This window comes from Grus americana, chromosome 24, assembly GCF_028858705.1.
Source record: "Grus americana isolate bGruAme1 chromosome 24, bGruAme1.mat, whole genome shotgun sequence".
Classification (NCBI taxonomy): Eukaryota; Metazoa; Chordata; class Aves; order Gruiformes; family Gruidae; genus Grus; species Grus americana.
This window is the reverse complement of record NC_072875.1, coordinates 1,164,436-1,186,689: the sequence shown is the minus strand read 5'-3', so window position 1 is coordinate 1,186,689 and position 22,254 is coordinate 1,164,436. Positions and strand designations below refer to the sequence as shown.

Here is a 22,254-nt window from a genome sequence, read left to right as displayed (position 1 = left end):
TACTTTCAATTTGAATATTCAAAGGCTCCACAAAATGGGCTATCTTTTTGTGAAACCGAGCACATCCCCATCTAGCAGAGGGTCTGGGGGAACAAGATCTGGTGGGGCCACCCTCCCCACCCTTTGCTTTTGGGACATTTGCAGGGTTTTATCCATCTTTCCCCGAATGAAGCAGATGACTCGAAACCGGCTCAGTATTTTCCCCTCAGACGCACAGGCTGGGCTCCAGCCCTCTCATATTACATTTGCTACCTCCAGAGAAGACTCTGCAAGGGACAGAGCTGCTCTTTGCACAATTTGTCACATTTTAAGGCTAAATACTAAGGGGTTTGGACCAAAATGGCAGTAGGCAGGCATGGCATAACAAAGTGGCTGCCCTGGGCACCCAGGTAGCTGAAGCTACCCAAACCCCACTTCTTTCCACAGTACTCCCTTCCCTCTGCCCAGATGCTGGCCTTATATTGAAGTTTATTTGCGGTTTCCCCTAATTCAGACTATTTGTGCTCTTGCTGTGCAAACTGGTGTCTCTGTTCTTACGTGCTTCAGCACTGGCCTGCCCTGTGTGCTGGAAGTGGTGGGGTCTGACTCTCTGGTAGGATGACACAGGTTTTGGATAACCCTTCATCGCTATACAATACTGACGTATTTGGGTTTTTTAGGTTGCGTTCAAACTCCTCCATGGGCACCGCAGTCTGTGCCGTGTCCCGGGAATAGCCGGCTGAGGCAGAAAGCAGGCCAGGCAGTTAATAATCTACTAGCAGTTCAGTTTGGCTGTTGTTGCAGCTGAATCTTTTCCTTTAAGTTGAACAAATACACTTGATTTCTGTGGGGAGTGGTCGCAGTGGCAGTGCTGTTCCTTGCGCTGAAATGTGCCTCTGCAGCTCCTGGTAGGCCAAGCCTTGCTCGGGGCAGCTCTTCAGGCATGCTTTCCCGGGGTCCCTCTGGAGAGGAACCCTCTCCCCCCCACCTGTGATGCAGCAAACAAAGGAGCATGCCGTGCTGAGGCAGCGGCAAGGGGGAGTTGCCGGGGAGGGGTCACAGGGGAGTACTCAGGCCTGCTCGTGCTAAGCGGTTTGGGACCCAAAGCCCTTGCATTGCTGGGGCTGCTTTCTGCTGAAGCATCGGTGGTGGGTGGGTAGAGCCCGGCGAGGCCGCGGGCGCTGTGTGGGGGAGCCGGCGCTCCCGGGAGCTGGGGTAATGTTTACTTCTGTAACCAGAGACCACAGAGCTGAGCGTGCAGGCTGCTTAGCTCCAGCCGTGACTGAGCTGTATGCCTTAAGGAAACATGCAGCACCCGTGTTCGGGGTGTTCCTGCATGTCCTGGGCTTTGAAGCATTTCCAAGCTCACAGAGACCCTGCCTTGGTTAAGAGCCGAATGCCAGAGTGGGTCAAACACTTCAAGACAGGCCAAAAATCTTTCTGTCCCTGCTTCTTCCTTAGAGCCTGACGGGAATACAGCCAGACTGACCCTGGTGTCCCCGTCCATGCAAGGCCCTTGGAGAAGGTACACCTGAGGTAGTTGACGGTGACTGCTTCGCCACTTTGTAAAACAGCAGCTGAGGACAGTGATTCAGCCTGGCGGTGTTGTCAGCTGTGGTGTGGAACAAGGCTGCGGGCTTGTGCAGGCCTCAGGTTTGGGGACACAGCGGCTAGGTGCGGGGCAAGGAGACCTGCACGCAGCCCGAGATGCTCTGGGGCTCCTTGCCTGGCCCGGGCCCGTGCTCAGGAGAACAGCTCTAGCTGAGCAGGTGCTACCCTGCGATGCTCCACACCTGCCACTCGTGGGAGCCTGTGGTGCCCGCAGACCAAACAGGAGGCAGCCCGGCTCACCTGGACCCGCGCTTAGCACGTGAGCGGAGGAGCCCTGGCTGCGGGCTCTTTCCCTGAGTCCAGCTTTTCCTGTCTCTCTGGGGCCCGACTAGCAAGAAGAAGGGCGCAGCCTGTGGGGTGGGTGGAGGCGAGAGTTGAGGCACAGAGAGCCACCGGAGTTTGCTTTCCCGAGCAGGTCTGAACAAGGCTGGGGAATCGGGAAGCGTCTGGAGGGACCCCAGCCCAGCCAGGACCGGGCCGAGCTCTCCCGGCCGGCCGCGGGCCTCTGCCTGAGCCGGGGCTCCAGGGGCTCAGCCCTCGGGGAAGCCAGGGAGCAGCCCAGCAGCAGGGCTAGGGTGTGGGGGCGAGCTTCCTACGGCGGCCGGGGCTGGCTGGCGGCTGTGGCCCCGCGGCGGCCCCGGGAGTGCAGCAATACCTGCGGGCGGGCGCCCCGTCCCTGCCGCCCACTGCTGTGGCGGGCACCCGCGCGTAGAAGCAGGGGCTGCGCTGAGCCCCTGAGTACATAAATGGGCTCTGCCGGGCACGGTGCCCCAGGGCTGCTGGTGCTCTGGCTCTTAGAGCTGCTTCTCAGCTGTGCTGCGAGAGGTCAGGGTGAGAGGTCTGTCCTGGGGCAGCTGCACGGATCCCTGGGAGCACTCGTTCCAGCCTTTGATGCCTGGACAGTTAACGGGTGCCCAAACAATCAGGGAGGTGGTGTCCGCCAGGTGTGGGCCGAGCGAGGGGCTGGTACGGTTGCTGCGTGTGCACTGAGGTGCAGGGACGTTTCTGGGCAACAGGATGAGGGGTGCCAGGGATGGTGCTAGGTGGTGCACCCGTAAAAGAAAGAGCTTTGTGTAGAAGGACTGGCCTGGCCCGCTTGGCAGCTCTCTGTGGTGTTGCTTACAGGGACCCGATATTGTTGCTTGTTTCTAGGTGCAGTGTTGTGTCCCCACTCCACGTTCTCCACAGAGAGGTGCCTGCAGACAGCATGGCAAGAAGCAATGCTCTGGGCCCGATCCTGTGGCCCCGGTGCCATTTATGATCCCTGGAGGGTGCTAAGAAGTCTCCAAATGCCCCGTCAGCCCCAGGATTTGAGGACGATAGGCAAGGAGGGCCTTAAAGCATCTCATCACTACGCGCTCTCAGGCCCCGGAAAGCACCTGTTCTTCCTCAGTGAAGCTTTTGGTGCTGTTTCTATGGGTGCCAAGCTGGGGGATGAGATGGGGCAAAGGGGGTACCTTCTGGTGAGTATGGACGCAGCAGGCAGGATTGGCTGCAGCTGGGAGGGTTGCGCAGGACTGCCCTGTGTGTGTGCGTGTTTGTGTGTGCAGAGCTACCTCTAGTGGCCGTGGAGCCCGGCTCTGCCACTGGGACTTCCAATCAGCCTTGTTCCCAATTACCGCCCCGGGTGGGTGCCTCTTGGCAAGGGGCTGGGAGCAGTCTGCCTTATGCCCACTGACACTGAGCTTTGGGTCACCTCACTTACATTGATCTGGCATACGCAAGACGGGGAACAGCTCTGTGTTTTCTTCAGGGCAAGAGAGAAATTGGGGAGGATGTGGTTTGTGCATTGCAGATGAGAGGGATGGGGAGGCTTCCTCACGTGCAGATCAGCAGGCAGGATGGTGCCCCGACAGTCCCCGCCAACACCCTAAGCTGCCAGGCCCTGTTGTAGCATGGTGAGCTTTATTTCGTTGTAGCTTTCTGTGCTGTATGCTACTCTGGCCATAACTGTTGGCCAAGACAATGCCACGTTCACAGCATGCTAGCATTAGTGATGTACATTTGTGCCGCTAGGTAACCAGATACCATTATACAGACTCTATTCTATTAACGAGGGCTTCCCCCAGCCCCTGCCTTGCCCCCCAGCCTTCCCAAATCTCTTCTGGTAATGTCACTTTATAGATGTAGTTTAAGGTTCAGAGCAACCTGTTTTCTTAGCATCTGCAAAGAAGTACCTGTGTGTTACTTGTAGCACAGCGGCATTATGAACAATGACTTTCATAAGGTGCTAGAAGGCACCACTATAAGCTAAATGTGGTATATCCAAGTGACTGTATTTCTAAACAGAACATAAAGCATTGCGTGTTGTTAGCATCCTCTGTTTGAAGGACCAGCTTTAGGACAAAGTGTACAAGTAATGAATTTGCTTCAGTAATGGTCCGTTTTTCTTTTCCTCCAGCTCTTATCTCTCATCAATAAGTTCTTCGCCCTTCGTAAGTCCCCCAGATGGGACTTCCATCTTCTTTTGCCCAGGCAGAGTTATCGTGAAGAGGTGGTGTCTCTGAGGACTGCTCCGGCGAGAGGTGGCTCATCCTGGAGGTAAGCTCGTTTGCCACAGTCATGAGTGGTGAGAAGGAGTAGGGTGAGGTGGCAGCATAGCTAGTGGAGTAGTGAACATCTTCAAGAGGATGCAGAGGGTAGGACTGGGCTCCGGGGATGGCTGGGGTCCAACCTGAGCTTCGGTACGGGGAAATGCCTCCAGACTCGTGTGAGGAGAGGCAACTGGCGCTAGCAGGCAGTGCTTGCAGAATGTCTGAGCACACACTGTCCAACTGGCTGAGACTGTTGGGTGAGGTCTGCTCCCAGGGCTCTCTCTGCATGAAAGTGGGGAGAGAAGGCAAGAAAGACCCTTAAGAATAGAAGCTTGTCCTGGAGGTAATGGCATATCTAGGTTAGCTTCACCAAGCCAAGATATCCCTACAGCCTAGCTGGGAGCACTCACAAGGGTTTCTGTTGCTCTGGAGCAGTATTTGGTGTTAAATCTGTTGAAAGGAAACATCCATGCTGTCAGTAGTGAGCAAGGCCTGGAACAGGCTTGTGGTGGGACTGACTAGCCCTGTCCCCGCAGGGCCCAGGGTGTGAATGGAGCCAGCTCCTGGGAAGCAGCAAGGATAAGGATAGGCAGCAGCTGGGAGCCAACGAAGGATGTTTCTGGAAGCTTAAGGAGCTTAATGGAGTAGTTGTTTTGGGGAACAGGGATGGTAGTTAATTTAGGAGCTGGTCTCCAACAGGAAGAGGGGATAATTAGATGGGAATAAAGAGAAAAACCATTCCCGCCTCAGTCCTGTTCCATCTGCTGTGGCTGCCTCCTGTAACAGCCACATCCTTCCCACGTGAGTCCCCCTGACAACCCCAGCTTTAAATTGGGCGATCTTTCATTGGGTGACTGAGAACTGTAGACTCACTCACTAGTAGGAAGTGCGCTGTGTCATTAGAGAAGGATGGCAGGAGAGGGGGCACAGAAGAAGGGCTGAAGAAGGAGCTGGTACCAGCTGTGAGGGCAGTAGCACGGTAATCCCCATATTGGTCGGAGAGATATGGGTCCGGAAGTGCTGGGTAGCCCTGACTGGCAGAGGAGTCGCATGAGAAGGGCTTGGACCCTAGAGGGGACGAGTAGACATCACTGACAAACTGCTTTGTGTTGTGGACATCCAATTCAGTTGTGAAGGATCTCCTGACGCCGTGGTAGTAACTGGCCGTGGTAGGTGAGCCTGTAGTGGTCAGAAAAAAGGGTTGGCTAAAGGGAAAGTTAACAGCAACGCCTGGGGAGCCACGGAGCTGTGGGCATCTCTGCAGGTGCAAAGTAGAGCCCTTTTCTCTCTAGCATTGCCCAGGGCAGGAGTCAATCCTGTCTTGAAACAGGTGTGTCAGCCCAAGTGCTGTTAGCACCTCGAACCGCCCTGATCCAACTGATGACCTCCACCTGCAGCAAATGAGGCCAGTGGGATAGAGATTAGTTTTGCCAGCCTTTGCTTCTTCCTTGCTCTGCTACAGCCCCTGGGAAGGAGGATGGAGTTACAGCTGCAAAACCACCTGCCTCTGTTCCAGCCTCACTCCCCTTTCCCTGCCCAAGAGCTCAAGGGACAAAACAGGTCAGTTCCTGGTTTCGTACTTTCTCTCTTCAGCTGCAGGAAAAACTGGAAAATGCAGGGGGAGAAGAAGAGGTTCTGTGTAGCACCTCTGTCAGAAGAGGTGGGAACTGCTTTTATTGCCTGGCTTTCCCCTCTTAGGAATTTCATACAGACTACAGGGGCCTTTCTTTTACTATTGCTGTTCCTGTTTTGACTCTTTTGATTACTTTCCTCCTGGGCTCTCTCTGAGGGGTGGCCCAGAGGAGCTGGAGCTCCGATGCTGCTTTGCTCACCTCATGTTCTTTGGAGGAGAATAGACAGGAGCAGTGTCAACTGTCCAGCCTGCACAGAAAGTATTTATTGGTGGAGGAAAAACCTCACCTGGCATTTGGACAACTGATGACTGTGGTGTGCTGGTGCTGCCCTGCAAAAGATAAAAACATGTTAAAAAAAAGTCTTTTCAAAACAAGGCAGCTCTCTAAGCACATAGCTTTGGAAGGTGTTGGCGTAATTCAGATGCACTGTTTGAGCCTTGGTGCTATCAGTATGAAGAGCTTAACTACCAGATTTCAAGCCTGGGGCCTCTGAGGTATTAGCAGATATAGGCTAAGAGGAGATTTTGAAAGTCTTACGTGGAGTTGATAGCAGTAGAAATATCAGGATAACTGGCTTCTTTCTCACGTACTGCAAGGCCCCTTAATGCAGGCATAACGCTGAGCAGTCATTTTGATGTTGGCCCAAAACAGGTCTCAATAAACTGGTATCTAAGTCTTTGGTGGTCAAAACAGACAGATTGTTCGCTGCCCGTGTTCTAGCTCAGGTCTCCTGGGCTGCGTCTACCTGCCACAGAGCTGCTTTAGCTGGTCCCTCCTAGCAGAACAAGCAGACTGTGTGTAGAAGGCAGTTGTTTCCAGCCCCTGCTTGGGTTCTACAGCAATACCGATAATACTAATCTCCTCTTGGTCCCCAGGTAAGAAAGAATTAGCCCTGAGTGAACCTGGCGCTCACAGTGGCCAATTCCTTACAAAGTACTGTGGCAAAGGCATCTGTTCCTCTGCAGCAGAGCTCATACGTGGAGTTTCGTTGAGTTCTGTCTCTAGACCTCCAAACCCATAGACCAGAAATACAGTGCCCACAGTTGCGTTTACCTCAGCTGTGCTGTTGTCCTGGCCAGTGATGGTGGCATGCTATTTTCAGTTTGCATACTGTAAACAGGAGGTTCCTGCCATAGCAAGCAACCAAATTTAGAGGTTTAGATTTGAATTAAATTTGCCAGTGCTAGGACTTCCTTTTACTGCTGAGGGAGGTTTGCAGCTGCTCCCTGCTCCATCATGAAAATGAGGTCTGAGCCCACACAAGTCACATGGGCTGCAGGAGTGATGGGAGGTGTCAGGAAGGAGCCCTTTGGCTTGCGGGCAGATGAGAGCGTTCATGTTGCAGGGTCAGAGCCAGGGCTTGCACCTGTCTCCAGCTGGGCCGTTTTTGGCCGCAGACCTCAGCGAGGGTCACAGCTCGTAATGCACGCTGCCCTGCAAAGCTAAAGCCTCCACATGCAAATCTCATCTCAGCAGATACCCCTCTCTCAGCATGCATGACACTTTAGTAATACCTTCTCCTGCTTCAGGGTTTTTTCCCCCCACCTCCTCTGCCTGCCCGTGGCCATAGTATCCTCCAGCCAGTGTGCGTTTGCTGAGGAGGAATCTCTTTGAAAGTAATGGTGCAGACCTCTGGCCTCTGCACTAGTGTTTAGACCCCAGCCTTCATGCCCCACTGGGAAGCAGTTTAGTACTGTTGTTTGGCACCCCTAATACCGTGTTTGAGGAAAAAGTTGAGTTAGGAGGTCCAGGTAGCGCAGATGCTGCTACAGGTCAAAGGACTGCAGTGATGAGAGCTGGAATGCTTCACTGGAGAGGCAGGAAGGTCCCTGGGCACAGCTGCCAGCCTCTAGTATGGAGGATTTCAAATTATCAGTGCATCTAAATTAATCTTTTGTCCTTTCTGTTCAACAGCCACTGAAACTATCTGACTCTGTGTGACAGGCAGCAGGTCTTCTTGAACACACCTATGACAGATAGCCACAGAGCTGATGTTAGCTGCAAGGGCTTTACCTGCCTTAATTCAACTGCAAGAGCCTCTGCAGCAGCCCATCTTTGGCCTTCATCATAGCAGGCACTTGCATACTTGCAGAGACCTACGTTTTACTTGCTTTGGGCAACAAAGGGCTCTGCTTAATTTAAGCCCACTAGTTCATTTCCTCCCTGCATTACTTCCTTTCAGTCCTGTGGGACTGGGGTAGCTGGATCTTCTGCAACACGTCGGTGTGTCTGTTTAGCATCGCTTGAGCCCGCAGCATATTCAGCTGTCGGTGAGCTCGGTCTCAGCCCGCCTTACACATGACCGGGCAGACGTACTGGCTGGGGGTACTCCAGAGAGCTGTGCTGCTTTGCTGCCTTGGTAACCCAGGAGCACTGTTCAGCTACAAGGCTGCCTTGGGGGAGTAAATGTAAGAATCCCGGTCAAAATAATGACCTGGTCCTGCAATGGGGACCTAAGGTGCCCTTTGACCATACTTTGGCTTCAGTGTATCTCCTCTCTGGGACCAATCTGTAGTACAGCAGCTGCAGTAATAAAAACTAATAATAAAAGCAAAGCTTAGTCTTGGGCAGGGCACCTCGCTGGTTTGCCGACAGCGAGTTTGCTCAATGATCTGTCCCTGGCCTCTGAGTGCTGCTGGGCATAGTGCTTCATCTGTGTAACTACCAGTTTCCCCACCTGAGAAAAGAGGGTAATCCTTTCATCCTGCAGAGAGTAACTGCTGGTTCATGCCTATGCGGTGGATGAGCCAAAGGAAAAAATGTCAGACCCTTGATAAAGCCCTTCTGCCCTGCAGTTGGTGGGGACTCGGAAGCCCAAACTGTATTGTTTTCGTCACAGTACGTACTGGTTTCCTAACGTTTGATGTGTGCAAGGCCTGGCTGTCGTGAAATTGTTGCTGTTCTGCTGCCTCAGTAAAGAGCCTAGCAGCTCACCTCTGATGGGCAATGACCTTTCCTTAGCACTGCAGATCTCCTCCACAGACCTCCCCTTGCACAACAAAGGCTTACTGATTTTGGAGCAAAGATCATGTTCAAACAAAAGATGCAGCTAAATTACACTGCATCATAAATATACAAAGGGGTGTTCAGTTATCTGCCGTTTGCTTTGATTCTAGATTATATTATGTCAGATAACCAGAGCTGCGCTTACAGCTGTTCTTTTCATGATATGTTCGAGTAAATACGGATGTTTGCCCTGCACAATAATTTTTTGTCTCTCATACAGAATTAGCAATAGGGCTGATTTTGCATTAGATAGACACACAACTGCTAAGCTTTGGAATACAAAGGGCAATAAAGCAACCAGCAAGTGTTTTACAGTTCCTAGGGCTTTTGAGTGCAGCCATTGAAGCTGCTGCCTCCAGAAAGGGAGCAGGTAAAGCATGATAGGCATCAACAAGGATCTGTTTTCTCAGTGAGTGCAAACACAGCAGTTGCTTCCTGCTGCTTCCCAAAGCAAACTTCCCAAATGCCTGTCTGGTGGGAGCATGTGTTTCCCAGTGACTGTCCATGGCTCACGGGGTCTTCTGCCTTTCTGCATTAGCTGAAGGCTGTGAAGAGATCTATGGCTAGATCTTGCTTTGTTTGGTGATGCTCATGCTGGTTTTCTGCCTGTTTTGTAACACAGTTAACAAGCATGAAAGTAACAGTGAGAATTGCAAGTCCCTTTGAGGTCTCTGTTTTGCTAAAGGCAAAAAGCCTGAGGCAAATGGCTTGAGGGGGGAAAGAGCATCAAAACTCTTTATATATGTATTCTGCTGCCAGTAATTCAGCGCTCTGCTCCCACTTTTTCCTTCCAGGACACAGTTTCAGCAGCTTGACTGCATCTCCTCATCTGTCAGTGGCCCCATTGCTCCCAATCAGCCTGGAAGTGAAGTGCTGCTGCTTGGAAAAGGTGAGTCTGGAGAGCACACGGGAAATGGCTTAATGAGCCGCTGGATGCCGCTGGATGTGCTGGCACCTGCAATATTGTGTCCCTTTCTGGGACAGCATTGCTTTTATGGCTGGTAATTGAGGAAAAACAATGTAGCGTACTATAATTTGACTTAGATTTCCGGTTGCCATAGAACCACTTTAAAAAGAAACCATCTCTTACAAACTGATGCTTGGCCTCTTTCCAGACCATAACGTCACTGTATTTCCCCTGGCATTCTAGTATGCTAGAGAGGAGCTAGAAGGAGCACAACATTCAGGGAAGAACATCTATTTTTGTGGCACCAAGTTATGTAGCTAGTGCAAAAGGAATGAGAAATTTAGCATTACTGATTTGCTTTTTAAAAAAAAAAAAACCAAAACAAAACACCACTTTAATCCCTCAAAGGTTCACTGATGTAAAAAATCAAGGAGCCATCTGTGATCTTTTGGGGCAAACACTAGTGTTGCAAATGTTTTTGCTATTTTCTGTCAATATTGGCAGTGCCCTGAACTCAACATAAATGCTTTTTAAACAAGAGGATTAGATGACATGACTTTTCTGGTTTAAAAAAAAAAAAGACCAAAAGGGAGGTAGGATGGGTTGAAAGTGACTTACACTGAAGCGGGAGCCACTGCTCTGCTTGGATCGTTTTTCAGCAAGAAGATCTTTGACTGTATGTTTCACTCGCACTCCTTGGTATACCCGTTTGCCAAAATCTGTAGGGACTGAGGGAATGAAATGAGCATTAGAGGAATTCAGTGAAAGCACAGAGCAGCTGGAAGAGCTTGTTACGGAAGAAGTAAATTCATCGCCTCTGCACGCCAAGTTAGGAAGGAAGCATATAAGCCTGCTATTATTAATACAAAATCATCCTTCAGGAACCCAACAGCAAGGACTGCTCATTTGGGGAGAACAGAGGTGCCCTACCCTGTATTTCAGCGTTGGGTGGCATGTGGTTTCCTCGCAGGTCCCTCTGTGCCAGATATGGCTGGCTAATGGGTTTTGGGTTTTGTTTTTCCAAAGAGAGCTCTGGGGAGATCCTACGTTTCCCCTTTGGGTCAGCAAAATTTGATTCAACTGTACAGCGCCTTTCACTTTCAGCAGAGATACTGGGGTTTAGCCCCTCCTTGCCCTTCTGGAGTTGCTGGCTTTCAGCACACCGCTCCGTGAGCTTTGATCTCGGTGTAGCAAAGGTGGAAATACCCTAGATGACTGGAGTGGCTCCTCTGAATGGTGATGTGAATCACAGTGCAGATCTCAGGAAAGGAAAAGGGGCTGGCCGCTCAGCCTGCTTTATATCCACAGCAAATACAGATAGGTACCTGGGGACTCTGTTTTATCAAGGTTGTCGAGGAAGGCACAAAGAGGGGTGCAGCGTCTCAGCCACATCACCCAAGAGGCTGATGGCAGGCTTGGCTCTGTTTTTTTGACCTTCCTGGAAAACAGCACAACCTGTCCAGAGGGCCTGTGTGACTTGGGTGTGAGGCATCTGTCCTCTTCCTCTGCCTGGATAAAGCTTTGCGAGATCTGCCTTGTGTGCAGGCGTTTTGGCGCAAGGGAGGTGCAGAGAGGCACGAGGTGGAATATCAGGGACAGCTCTCTTATCCTGGCTAGCTGACAGTGCCTGAGCAGAGAGCTTGCACTGGAGGAGCCAAGGAGGAGTGTCCATATGGGCTTTTATTGAAATCTTCCGGAGAAGAACTTACCTTTGAAGCTAATCCCTTGGAAAACATGCAGCTGTGTTCTCCCGAGGGAACACAAACAGCCATTCCACAGCCGATGCGTTTGATCTCTAAAATTGTGATTTATCATTTTGCCCTTCTGCTTTTCAGGATGTGTCATTTGGCTCCACTTAGCACTTTCATTCATGTAGCATTGTGTCCCCAGGTGCGCATACACGTGGAGAGCTTAGAAAGGGGGGAGTAGAGGGTTTAAACAACACAGAATCTCAGCACTGGCTTGGGGTTACCCCAGATGTTTTCTGTTGGGCAATTGCAATTTTGGGCGACTACCACTTGGTTTTGGTATTTGAATACTAACCAGAGAGACTTCAGCCCAGACTAGGCACAAGGCAAACACGTTGCAAGAGACAGTGCCCCAAAAATCTTATGATCAAAATAGAGGTGAACACCGAGTCAGCATACTGACCAGGGAGTGTCTGTGGAGAAGCCAAGACACAGCCAGAAATGGATATCAACTCTTGCAGCTGAGAGGAACCCGTATACTGAGGTCTTCTCTCTTCCACGGCCCAAGGAAGGAATCTCCCTCCTGTAGTCCCTTTTCAGGGCTGTTTTTACTGAGAGCCATTGGAACCGCGGATACCCGGTGTGCACATGCAGCTGGAGCAGAAACAGCTATACTCTTTGCATTGCAAACTTTGCATCTTTGCACAAGAGCTCCTTTAGAGACACGGTGTTGCAATTTGATAGAGAAGCCTGAATTGTGTAGTGCAGTTCATTGAGCTCCATCATGGTTTGGTACCTGCAATAACTTGTGCAGCCTTTGCTAGCTGCATCCAGTTGAAGATTCAGGCCTTGATTCAGCACAGAACTTTTGGAGGAGGACCAAAGCCAAGGAGACAGTCTTGCATTTAGTTTTCAGAATGGGGATATTTCCAAAATAGAATCACTGGAAAAGCTGTGAGCAGCTTTTATTCTTTTATTCCGCAGTCTAATATTGCCGAATCCTACAGCATCGTTGTGTTAACTGACCTTGCTTCTCTGTGACTATTTCTAGCAAGCGTCTGACGCTCTGCACTTCTGTTTTCCTAACATCTTTACTATGGGCTGAAGACATTAGAAAAACACTTCCACATGTCGTTACTTCTACACATGCGTGCCGTGCTATTGAAGTTACTTCACTTACACTCACAGTTATTCCTCTGCTCAAATTCTTATAAGTAAGCAATGTAATGGCTCTGTCCTCTAACCCCGTCTTTAACTTGGCAGTCCAGCCTCACATAACTAAACCTGTTGCTTTCAGCGAGTTATTCAGCAGGATCTGACACTGAGCTATTAAAACTCCAGATACCTCTGCTATTGGCAGCATCAGGGAAAGGAATGATAATTTAGGCCCAAATTCAATTTACTTGAAAATTATATGAACCATATATCACATCACTTCGATCTAACTGCCTTTTGGAAAAAATATTGTGTTATGAAGAAAAATAAATTCAGTCTAGAGAAGACAGAACATGCTAACAGATACTATTAAATTCCTGGGACGTTAAAGATGCCACACATTGATTTTAGACAATTCTTCTTTCTGAATTTTTTTTTTAATATGAGTCCAAGAATGGCCCAGTATATTCTCTCCCTGATATTTCCATGAAGATACGTCTTGACGCTTGTGAAAAGTCAAGGTGCTGAAACTCACCTGTTTCCATTGTCGTCACTGCTGACAAGTCCCAGCTCTCAGATTCTGCAGGACTTTGGAGAAGGGCTGTCTGTCATGGGCTTCCCAGAGCAAAGTGAAGTCAGTGCTCATACTCCACTGGTAAAGTTCCAGCTGAGCCTGATGGAAATAAATTTTCTGCAATTTAGTGATGCCTCCACGATACCTTGTTTGGGATTTGCTTAAATGCAAATCTCTTGATGTGTGTTTCACTCTAATTTGCATGGTCAACGTGGATCATTCCCGAAGAGTCTCTTTCCTGTCTGAGCTGACATTTCATGGATGAAAACTGAGCTGAGGTTTACTGACAGAAAAATCTGGGGTTAAAGTGAAAGGCTGTTAAGTCTTGCAGTGATGAGCCATCTCCTCACAGGTGAGGAACCTGGCTGGAAAAACAACACTCGGGACAAGAGCATCTTCTCATGTGTAAGTGGGAGATATCCATGTGCTGTTGAAGATGCACACAGCAGGCCTTACTCGGGGAGTAGTACTGTCTCTCTGGGACCCCACAGGCTGGCTTGTGCACCACACAATTAAAACTGGATCTTTGGACACAGTGAACCCAGAAGGCTTTGCATGGCATCCGCTAGCACCTGCGGGGAGAGAGGTGACGCTCAGCCAGGGACGGCACGCTCATGGGACCGGCAGGAACATCCTTTAGCAAACTCACGTGCTCCCGCGGGGAGGCCGGGGTTTGGCGCTCTGTTATCAAGCAAGGGGTCCCCTTTCCATAGGTCTGAGGTTAGTTTCCAGTGAGCTGCCAGGAGGGGAAACAGCAGCCAGGAAAGGACCTGTTCTTGCACTGCTGCTGGACCCAGAGTAAAGGGACCTTTGGCCAGGCCTGCTGTAACCATTCCTCTGGTCCCAGCCTCCAAGTGGCAGCAAGTCTGTTTCTGCAGTATCTGAACCAAGAAGCAGAGGTAAGCCTTTAATTTTTTCTCTAAGCACCATAGTTGATATCCTAGTTCTGAAACATATCTGCATTTGCTGTAAGAGAGCCGTTTTCCCCGCAACGTGGCTAGCACAACCTATCGATACGGCGAGGACAGGCTGTGGTGAGGCAGATGATCTCTGGAGCGTTTTGTGTACAAGCAGAGTGGGCTGGTGTGCAGTATTGCTGTGCTCATCTTACATAAGCAGCACAAGACTGGCGCCAAGACGGTCCTCATAATTAAATATTTCTCCTCTTGTAGCGTCTGCCGCCAGCTTGTGGGTCTATTAGGTAAGACTCGTCCCTCTTTGTAATTCCACGTGCTTTCCCCAGCATTGGCCTCAGCAATTGGCCTGTCATGTGAACTGCCTTCCTGGGGAAAGCTATTGGGTTTTTAATTGTCATTATTCTTTTCCTTCAGAAGAAAAATAAAATAGAAATAGCGGCATCTGGCAAAAGCTGCGTCTGCTCAGGCCATCGAGGCCAGTGGGGAAGGCAGAGCTGAAATAACATCCTGAATAGTTCCTGATATTCTTAACTTGCAGAACAACTCAGGTATTCTGCCTGCTCAGACACGAAGCTCAGGACCAAGAGGACATCTCACAATCAAGCTCATAGAAGTCTTTCGCCACGTATATATGCTCTCTTCTGTAAGACATGTCTTATTTTGGCCCGTTCATTCCTGGCCACCCCCTCCTGGTACCTACAGGTGTCCCGGATTTGGCTGACAGGTAATAGAACGGGCAGAAAGCACCAGGCAGGTCGGGGAAGCATGGGCAGATGTGAAGTCACAACAGAGGAGGGCTGTCTTTCCTTTGTCAGCAATAGCCATGGTTTGCCACCTGCCCCCTGGCAGGCTTCCCAGGTAGTTTTGTCTCCCATGCTACATATATTTGTATACTTTGGTTAGGATATACAAGCTAAATCCCAGCCCCGTTCAAGCTAATAGCCTTGCACAGTCTAGCCAGTCCAGGTGTCTTCTGTACTGAATACAAAATAGTTACATTGAAAACTACAGATCCTGCAGAAAAGAAAGAGAGATAAAATAAAACCTCAGCCAGCCTTCTTTTAGAGGAGATCCGCTTCTTACCTTACATTTTCATTTGAAAAGCATCAGACCCAGATTTTTGATACGATTTAGTGAATTTTGGCACGTACTTTCCATTGGTGTCAGAGGGGAGAGCCGGCGTGTGTGACGGGACTTAGAGAAGCAACTGTGTATTGCTAAGGCACGCTTTGTGGCATGTTTTGTCCCATCGCCTTTGGTTTTAGCGTGGCATTTGCCCGTGCCAAAGCAAACTTTCTGAGCATCGTGTCTCCGTTTTGCGTTACGAACGCCTGAACGAGCAGATGTAGTAGTCAGTGTGTATTTGTTTAATTCAAGCTGTCGTTTCAATCTGTCTTCCCGTTACTGAGTGAGGAGAATACGTCGCGTTATCTGACAGCAGGAACGGCGCTACTGGCGAGGTTTCGTATTTGGCGCTCGGCCGGGATGCCCGGTTGTGCGGGTTTGGGCCGCGGCCTTGGCGCTGCGAGGACTCCCGTGTTTACGCGGGCAACCCCAGAAATTAGCGCGAGTGGTGGTAGCGAGGCCCGTGCTGGGGTCTCACACCCCACCGCCGCGCAGCCGGGTTCCGTGCCCAGTCCGGTAATAACGGAGGCGGTGCCGGCTCCCGGGACAGGGCTCTCCCCGGAGCCGGACGCTGTCGGGCAGGCGCTCGCTCGCGGGTCAGCCCCCAACGGCCGCGGAACCTTTGTGAGCCGGCGCCGCTTCCCGGCGGGCTCGCTCGGCCGCTGCACGCGCGCCGCCGGCTCCTGCGCGGGGATTGGCCGGCGGGCGGGCGCGGTCCGTTGGGTTCCGGCGCCCCCCTCGGCGGGGCAGGGCAGGGCCGGGCCGGGCGCAGGGTGAGTGGGGCGGGCGTCCCGCGCCCCGCTCTGCCCGGGGCTCCCCACCTGGCCCGCCGCGGTGGCTCAGCCCCGGCGGCTCAGCCCCGGTCTCCGGCCGCCGCTGTGGGAGGCGCGGGGCCGGCCCCCTGCCCTCGCCGAGGCCTGCCGGACAGCGCCCGGGCCGGTTTCGGGCAGCGGGTGACCGCGACGGCGAGGGGAGCTCCTCGGCATCTCCGCCCTGCCCTTCAGGGCCGGCGGCCCCGGCCATGCCGCCCGCCAAGGCTGGCGGCAAGGAGGCCTTGGTGCTGCAGTGCGAGTGGGAGGTGTGCACCTACGTGGCCTCGAAGATGGAGGAGTTCTGCGAGCACGTGGCCCAGCACCTGCGGCAGCATCTTCCGGGGGAGCACCGGGACGAGATGGACCCTCTCGGTAAGGAGCTAGCAGCCTCGACCGCTGCGACTCGTGAGCCCTCCCCCTTCTCTGTTTCGCTGCGAGAGAATCTTCCTCTCCCTGAGGAGAACAGCGCTGCCTGTTGCAGGACTGGACTCCCGTGAAAGAAAAAGTGGGGGTTCTCTGTCTGCGGGAACCTGAGCTTTGCTTGGAGAATTTCCATCAGATCATTACGGCCTGTGTGTCTTCTGTTTGTGTTGCAGAGCAATACACGTGTTTGTGGCAGGAATGTGGTTTCTGTTCCCCAGAAAGCTCAGCTGACCTCATTCGCCACGTCTATTTCCACTGCTACCACACCAAGCTGAAGCAGTGGGGGCTACGGGCCCTGCAGAGCCAGTCAGATGTCAGCCATTGCCAGCTGGACTTCCAGAGCCGCAATATTATCCCCGAGATCCAGGAAAACTTTCTGTGCCTGTGGGAGTACTGTGAGGTGAGAACAGGGGACCCGGTTTTGCTTTCCTATGTTTGCTGTGAGTTGGCAGCTAAGGGAAGGGGAGCTGCTTTTGTCCTGCAGCTCACCTGTATGCCTGCCTCCTGGCTGTCTTTGCGCCTGTGTGAAAGCATCTGTTGTGCTCTGACTGATGCCAGCTCATGCTGATTTTTTTACCCTCTTCTGTCTGTACCTGCCCCTCCCCCCCCCCCGACAGAGATCGTTTGATAATCCCGAGTGGTTCTATCGGCACGTGGAGGATCACAGCTTCTGTTCGGAGTACAAGGCAGCGGGGAAGGAAAACCACGTGGTCCTCTGTGGCTGGAAAGGTTAGTGGGTGCGTGCAAGGTCTCTCTAGAGAGCTTTGCACAGGACTGGATTGCAAATGTTGTACGGGAGAACTCTGTATTCCTTGGTAGGGCTTCAGAGAGCCTCTTGAACTTCAAAAATATGTGTGCATGGTCCTAACAGTGAAATGTTCCTGTAGAATTTCCTTCAGGGGATCTGGTTGAGTGCTTAATGTTGCACTTTTCAGTTATATTTAATTAGTACCTAGAAGAAAAAGCTCCAGTTTAATTTTTTCAATAATTTCTCTCTTCCGTGTTTGTGCAATTGCCTTAGCTGCTTGCAGTGGCGGGGGAGGCACGCCAGTTGTACACTAGTGATCTCATCCTGCCGTGACCCTGCTCTGTGGGCTTTTGGAGCAGGGAGCTGATACTTGCTAGTCAAAACAGAAGCCGACCGTTCAGTCAGGTTGTGGATCGAGGTCCACGTGTGAAGGATCTTAATGGCATTCTGTTGTTTCTGTTTAGACTGCGATTGCACCTTCAAGGGACGCTGCAAACTGCGGGAGCACTTGCGCAGCCACACGCAGGAGAAGGTGGTGGCCTGTCCTACCTGTGGGGGGATGTTCGCCAACAACACCAAGTTCTTTGACCATATCCGCCGTCAGACTGCGCTGGACCGTAAGCTCCTACGGGCAGGGGAGGAGTGGGTTGTGAGCAGTCCTCTGGCTCGGCCGTTTGGTTTGATAGAGCTGCCTGTCCTCTGCGAGGAAAGGGCATAGGTGCGCTTGGAAACAGCCTGACTTCTCTGATGGCTGGGAACTAAGACACTGATGAATCTCCGAGAAGCGTCTTCTTGCAGAGGCGGGAGAGTTGTTGGAGGCTGACAGGGCTGCACAGGGCTCATGCTGCTGCAGCCAGAGCTGTTCCTCCTGCAGGCGCGCAGGACTGAAGGCAAAGGCAGCAGCTGGCAACTTGCAGCAGCACTGGGATTTGCTTGTTGAATTCCCTTGTGCTGTGCTGGTGATGTGTGTGTGAGATGGTTGCTCCCCAGTTCCTGCACTGGCAGCACAAGGAGGTTGCGCAAAGGGGAGGCAGATTGGTCTCTGCAAGTGGATTTTTTTTTTTTTTTTGTTTGGCTTTGTAGTCAGCGTGTGCTATCTCTGCCTGAAGAGAAGGGTTCCCAGCTCTGCTGTAACTACCTCTTTTTCTCGCCTGCTGCTCTTTGTGCTGTTCTCTCTGCTTTGATCTCTTTTTCTCACCACCCCCTCCACTTTCTCCCTGGCCCTGATGCTGCAGAGCAGAGGTTTCAGTGTTCTCACTGCTCCAAGAGGTTTGCCACAGAGAGGCTGCTCCGTGACCATATGAGGAACCATGGTAAGTAAAGACCCCTTCTCCCAGCTGAGGCTCTGAAGAGCGCGCGCTCTTCCCTGCTTTGAGGTAATGTTTTCCACCTGTTCTTTCGCACAGTGAACCATTACAAGTGCCCTCTATGCGACATGACCTGCCCGCTGCCCTCCTCCCTGCGCAATCACATTCGTTTTCGGCACAGTGAGGAGCGGCCGTTCAAGTGTGACTACTGTGACTACAGGTGAGGACCAGGGCTTTCCATCTTCCCAGACTGGTGATGGAGAGGCACCCAGAGGCACGCGTGTGTGTGTGGTGTTCAGCGTTCAGCTTTGTGCCCTTATCGTTTCCTTTTAGCTGCAAGAATCTCATTGACTTGAGGAAACATCTGGACACGCACAGCAAAGAGCCAGCCTATCGCTGCGAGTTTGAGGCTTGCAGCTTCACTGCGCGTTCCCTCTGCTCCATCAAACTGCACTACCGGAAAGTCCATGAGGTGAGAAGGGAGCAAAGGGCTATTGTGCTGTGTGCTCTCTCCCACTGAGGCTGAGAACTGCGAAGTGCAACACACTGTACAGAAGCATGAGGAAAAAAGCTAAAGTCATGTAAAGTGCCCCGGGCTGACCAGGGCTGTAGGAACGTGAGGTCGGGTTGCATTCCTGTCTTACTGCTGCAATGATATGTCATGTCAGTCTTCTCTGAGAACCTGATTCCTCCTTCCATGCGTATGTGTGGGTACCAGGCCCTCTGATCAGGCCCACAGGGTATTCACATCCCTCTCTTTGCCCTTCAGGGTGACTCAGAGCCCCGGTACAAGTGTCATGTCTGTGACAAGTGCTTCACACGTGGGAACAACCTCACTGTCCACCTCAGGAAGAAACACCAGTTCAAATGGCCCTCGGGGCATCCTCGCTTCAGGTACTGCCCATCCTTAGCTCCTCGCTGCCTCCTCTAGTGCAAGAGAGAGCTGGAGCTGCGTCCTGCGTCTTGCTGGAGCAGATACCTGGCAGTGCTTGGGCTCTGACATTTGCCTGTATTGCGCTCAAGACCCATTTCCCAGTGGCTGGGAGGCACTGTGCAGTAGGCATTCGGTGGGATCTGGCACAGCGACAGAGCAGTGCTGGGTGGCAGCTCCAGCAGTGGGTCAGAGGTTAGGGCTAAGGGTGGCAGTGATGCCATCACAGCTGCATCTGGTGGGATGCCTCTGAGCTTGGCAGGGGACGGGTCCAGGTGTCTCACTCTAGAGAGAGCTGCTGCAGATCAATCTCTTGACAGATGCCTCTGCTGCATCCTCTCTAGGAAACTCCAGAGCTTAAAAGCTGGGAGGGGAAGAGAATGGACTTCAAATGCTCCCAGTGAAACAGAGTGGTGGAAGGAGATGGGCTTGGGAGATGGTAGAGGCCTGGCAGAAAGATCAGAAGCTGCCACGTGGATGTGTTTTTAGGGGTAGGGGCCGAAGGGTTTTTATCTCACTTGCCCAGTATCACATATGCAGCACTGGGCATTGGAACCTAGAATATAGTACCCCTTCCTTGGCTGCTGCTTCAGGCTGCTACCTGTCTCTTGGGAAGGGGCTGCAGTGTGACTGGCTCCATCACCCCTGCTTATCTCTACTCAGGTACAAGGAACATGAGGATGGCTACATGAGGCTGCAGCTGGTGCGTTACGAGAGCGTGGAGCTGACAGAGCAGCTGCTGAAGGACAGAGAGAAGCAGGGTGAGGCACTGGATGGTTCAACTGAGTGTGTGGTGCTGTCTGAGGATGAGGGCAACCTGCAGGGCATCATTCTGGAGGCCCCAGCAGAGGCTCCGCTGGTGGAGAACAGTATCGCTGAGCTGCACGTGGCGCCGCTGCGCCCAGCAGCTTGCTGTGCTGACAGCCCTCAGCCATCACGGCCGAGTGCCTTCCCAGGAGCAGCGCTGTCGTCGGAGCAAGAGCCTGGCACCCCGGCCAACCCCATCATCCGTGTGGTGAACCGGACCAACGAGCGTGGGGAGAGTGAGACTGTGTATTACGTCATGGCCAGCACGTCCTCAGAGGAGCAGGTGGCAGCACCCAGCGGGCTGGCTATGGAGGTGGAGGAGAATGTCATGGACCGTCTGCAGAAAACAGCTGAGGAGCTGGGCATCCAGATCGTGTGAGGTGCTCGCCTGCTTCTCTGCATGCGGATAACTTGGGCATCCATCGGATGTGCCAGTGGGGGAGGTTGGGAAGTGCTTGGGGGAGAGGGATGAGCTTGTCTTCGCCTACCTGCAGCTGGCTGACTTCCCCCTCTGCTGCCCTGGCCTCACTGGCTGCCGGTTCTAGTCAGCGTGGGGAGAGGGGAAGGACAGATGTGTTGTGGGTCAAGTGATCTGAGCTGGAAAGAGCTGTCTGTCTCCTTCTTTTGGGGATTAGGGACTGGCAAGCCTCTGCCGTCCTTCCAGGAGGTTTGGCCTCAGCCTGACACAGGTCTTGCCCTCTTGGTCGCTCACTGGTGATGTGGTCCCTGCTGCTGTGCAGCTAAGTTGTCCTTGCTGAGCTAGGATCTCCCCAGGCAGGATGGCGTGCTGAGCAGACGCTGCAGCTGAAGCCTCTTTCCTGGGGAGATGTGTGGCCCTAGCAGGTCTGTTCTCCCCCATGCATACTTTGTTCTCCAAGGGATGGCATGCTCTACTTCTGCCTTCATCAGCACTTCCCTGCACATCATCTTTCCTAGGTGGTTCAGCTGGTGCTGCTGGTGGTGTTTGCACTGCTGATCCCGTTACCCTGCACTGATCTCTGGGAGGAGAGTGCTGGAGGTGCTGTCCCTCGCAGGCTACTGCTACCCTGCAGCACTGGGGGATTGGGAGCTTCTTACTGCTTTTGTCCTTCCCTGAGTTTCCTCCCCACATTGGGGTTTGGGCTCCTGGTTGAGCAAAGTGTACTGTGGCAAGACAAATAAAAGTCAGACTGCCAGGCCAAATCGTGTCTGGTGTCTGTTTCAGCCCCTTTCCTGCCAGCTGTGGCCATGTGGTGAGAGGATGAGACCAAGTTGCCTAGAGCCTGCAGCGTGGGAGGTGGGCACTGAAGAGCTGCTGGGATCTCTACAGGCTGCCACGTGGTGCAGTTGGCGACTGCCTTGGAGAGTGTGTTATTGCACCCCAGAGGTGGCACTGGAAGGCCAGGTTGAGGTCTGGCACTTTTGTTCCCTGCTGTCCTGATACGGGTTTGATTTTTGCTGCCTGCTTCAGGGTGTGAATGTCAGCTGCCTGCAATGTCATTTTTTGAATATAGAGAGTAGCCTGGGCTTGTGAGCAGAGCCAGCTTGCCCTTTGTCGAGTGAATTGGATGAAGACATTGTGAAGCTGGTGTCCCTAGAGTAACACTCGGGCCCTCACCACCCTGTGTGCGGAGGTGATGTGCCCCGATGGAGGCGGGGAGGTGCCCTGCTGATCTCCTGGGCTGGACACACTTTTTCCCCTTGCTTCCTTTCTCAAGAAATTCAGCAAAAGCTGTTGGAATTCCGGGTTAACGGAGGAAATCACTTTATACTAAACCCTTGGCCATCTGCTCGCTTTCTAATTACAAACACTGTGAGTGTGATTTGTGGCTGTGCCCTTGGGACGGGGTGATGAGAGCAGTCCCTTAGGCCTGTGCCCTGCGTGCTCTGTAGTTGCTTTACAGAGGGGCTGGGTGAGGAGCAGGGAAGAAGAGCTGCCTGCTGCAGGCTGTATGGGAAGGTTTCCTGGGGCTGGATCCGTGCGTGAAGGGGTAACGCACATGCCTGCACCCCAGTACTGTTCTCTCTAGGGCTGTGCACGTAGAGTGCCTTCCACGGGCCAGTGAAACGCAGCTGGGGCCGTGAGCTGGGCACCGTGTGCTGGGGGTGAGGCAGCT

At 52.4% G+C, this 22,254-nt stretch overlaps 2 protein-coding genes across 4 annotated transcripts; one reads left to right on the top strand and one right to left on the bottom strand.

Moving 5' to 3' along the window:
- Positions 1–3,993: 3,993 nt before the first annotated feature.
- POU2AF2 (POU class 2 homeobox associating factor 2) lies at positions 3,994–13,159 on the bottom strand. 2 transcript variants are annotated; one of them, XM_054803143.1, is made up of 5 exons: positions 13,050–13,159; positions 10,290–10,399; positions 6,045–6,087; positions 5,002–5,303; positions 3,994–4,406 (listed from the first exon to the last, which is right to left on the bottom strand). In XM_054803143.1, the coding sequence occupies exons 1-5, from the start codon at positions 13,057–13,059 to the stop codon at positions 4,005–4,007; spliced, it is 867 nt and encodes a 288-aa protein (XP_054659118.1). In that variant the 5' UTR covers positions 13,060–13,159; the 3' UTR covers positions 3,994–4,004. The 2 variants fall into 2 exon arrangements, with proteins under 2 accessions (XP_054659118.1, XP_054659119.1); XM_054803144.1 differs by lacking the exon at positions 13,050–13,159 and adding an exon at positions 11,823–11,953.
- Positions 13,160–16,029: 2,870 nt separating this feature from the next.
- HINFP (histone H4 transcription factor) lies at positions 16,030–21,943 on the top strand. 2 transcript variants are annotated; one of them, XM_054803141.1, is made up of 10 exons: positions 16,030–16,314; positions 16,539–16,765; positions 16,983–17,094; positions 17,578–17,730; positions 18,349–18,426; positions 18,520–18,640; positions 18,754–18,892; positions 19,190–19,314; positions 20,015–20,533; positions 21,095–21,943. In XM_054803141.1, the coding sequence occupies exons 1-10, from the start codon at positions 16,152–16,154 to the stop codon at positions 21,132–21,134; spliced, it is 1,677 nt and encodes a 558-aa protein (XP_054659116.1). In that variant the 5' UTR covers positions 16,030–16,151; the 3' UTR covers positions 21,135–21,943. The 2 variants fall into 2 exon arrangements, with proteins under 2 accessions (XP_054659116.1, XP_054659117.1); XM_054803142.1 differs by lacking the exon at positions 16,030–16,314 and having other exon boundaries at positions 16,545–16,765; positions 18,354–18,426.
- Positions 21,944–22,254: the final 311 nt, after the last annotated feature.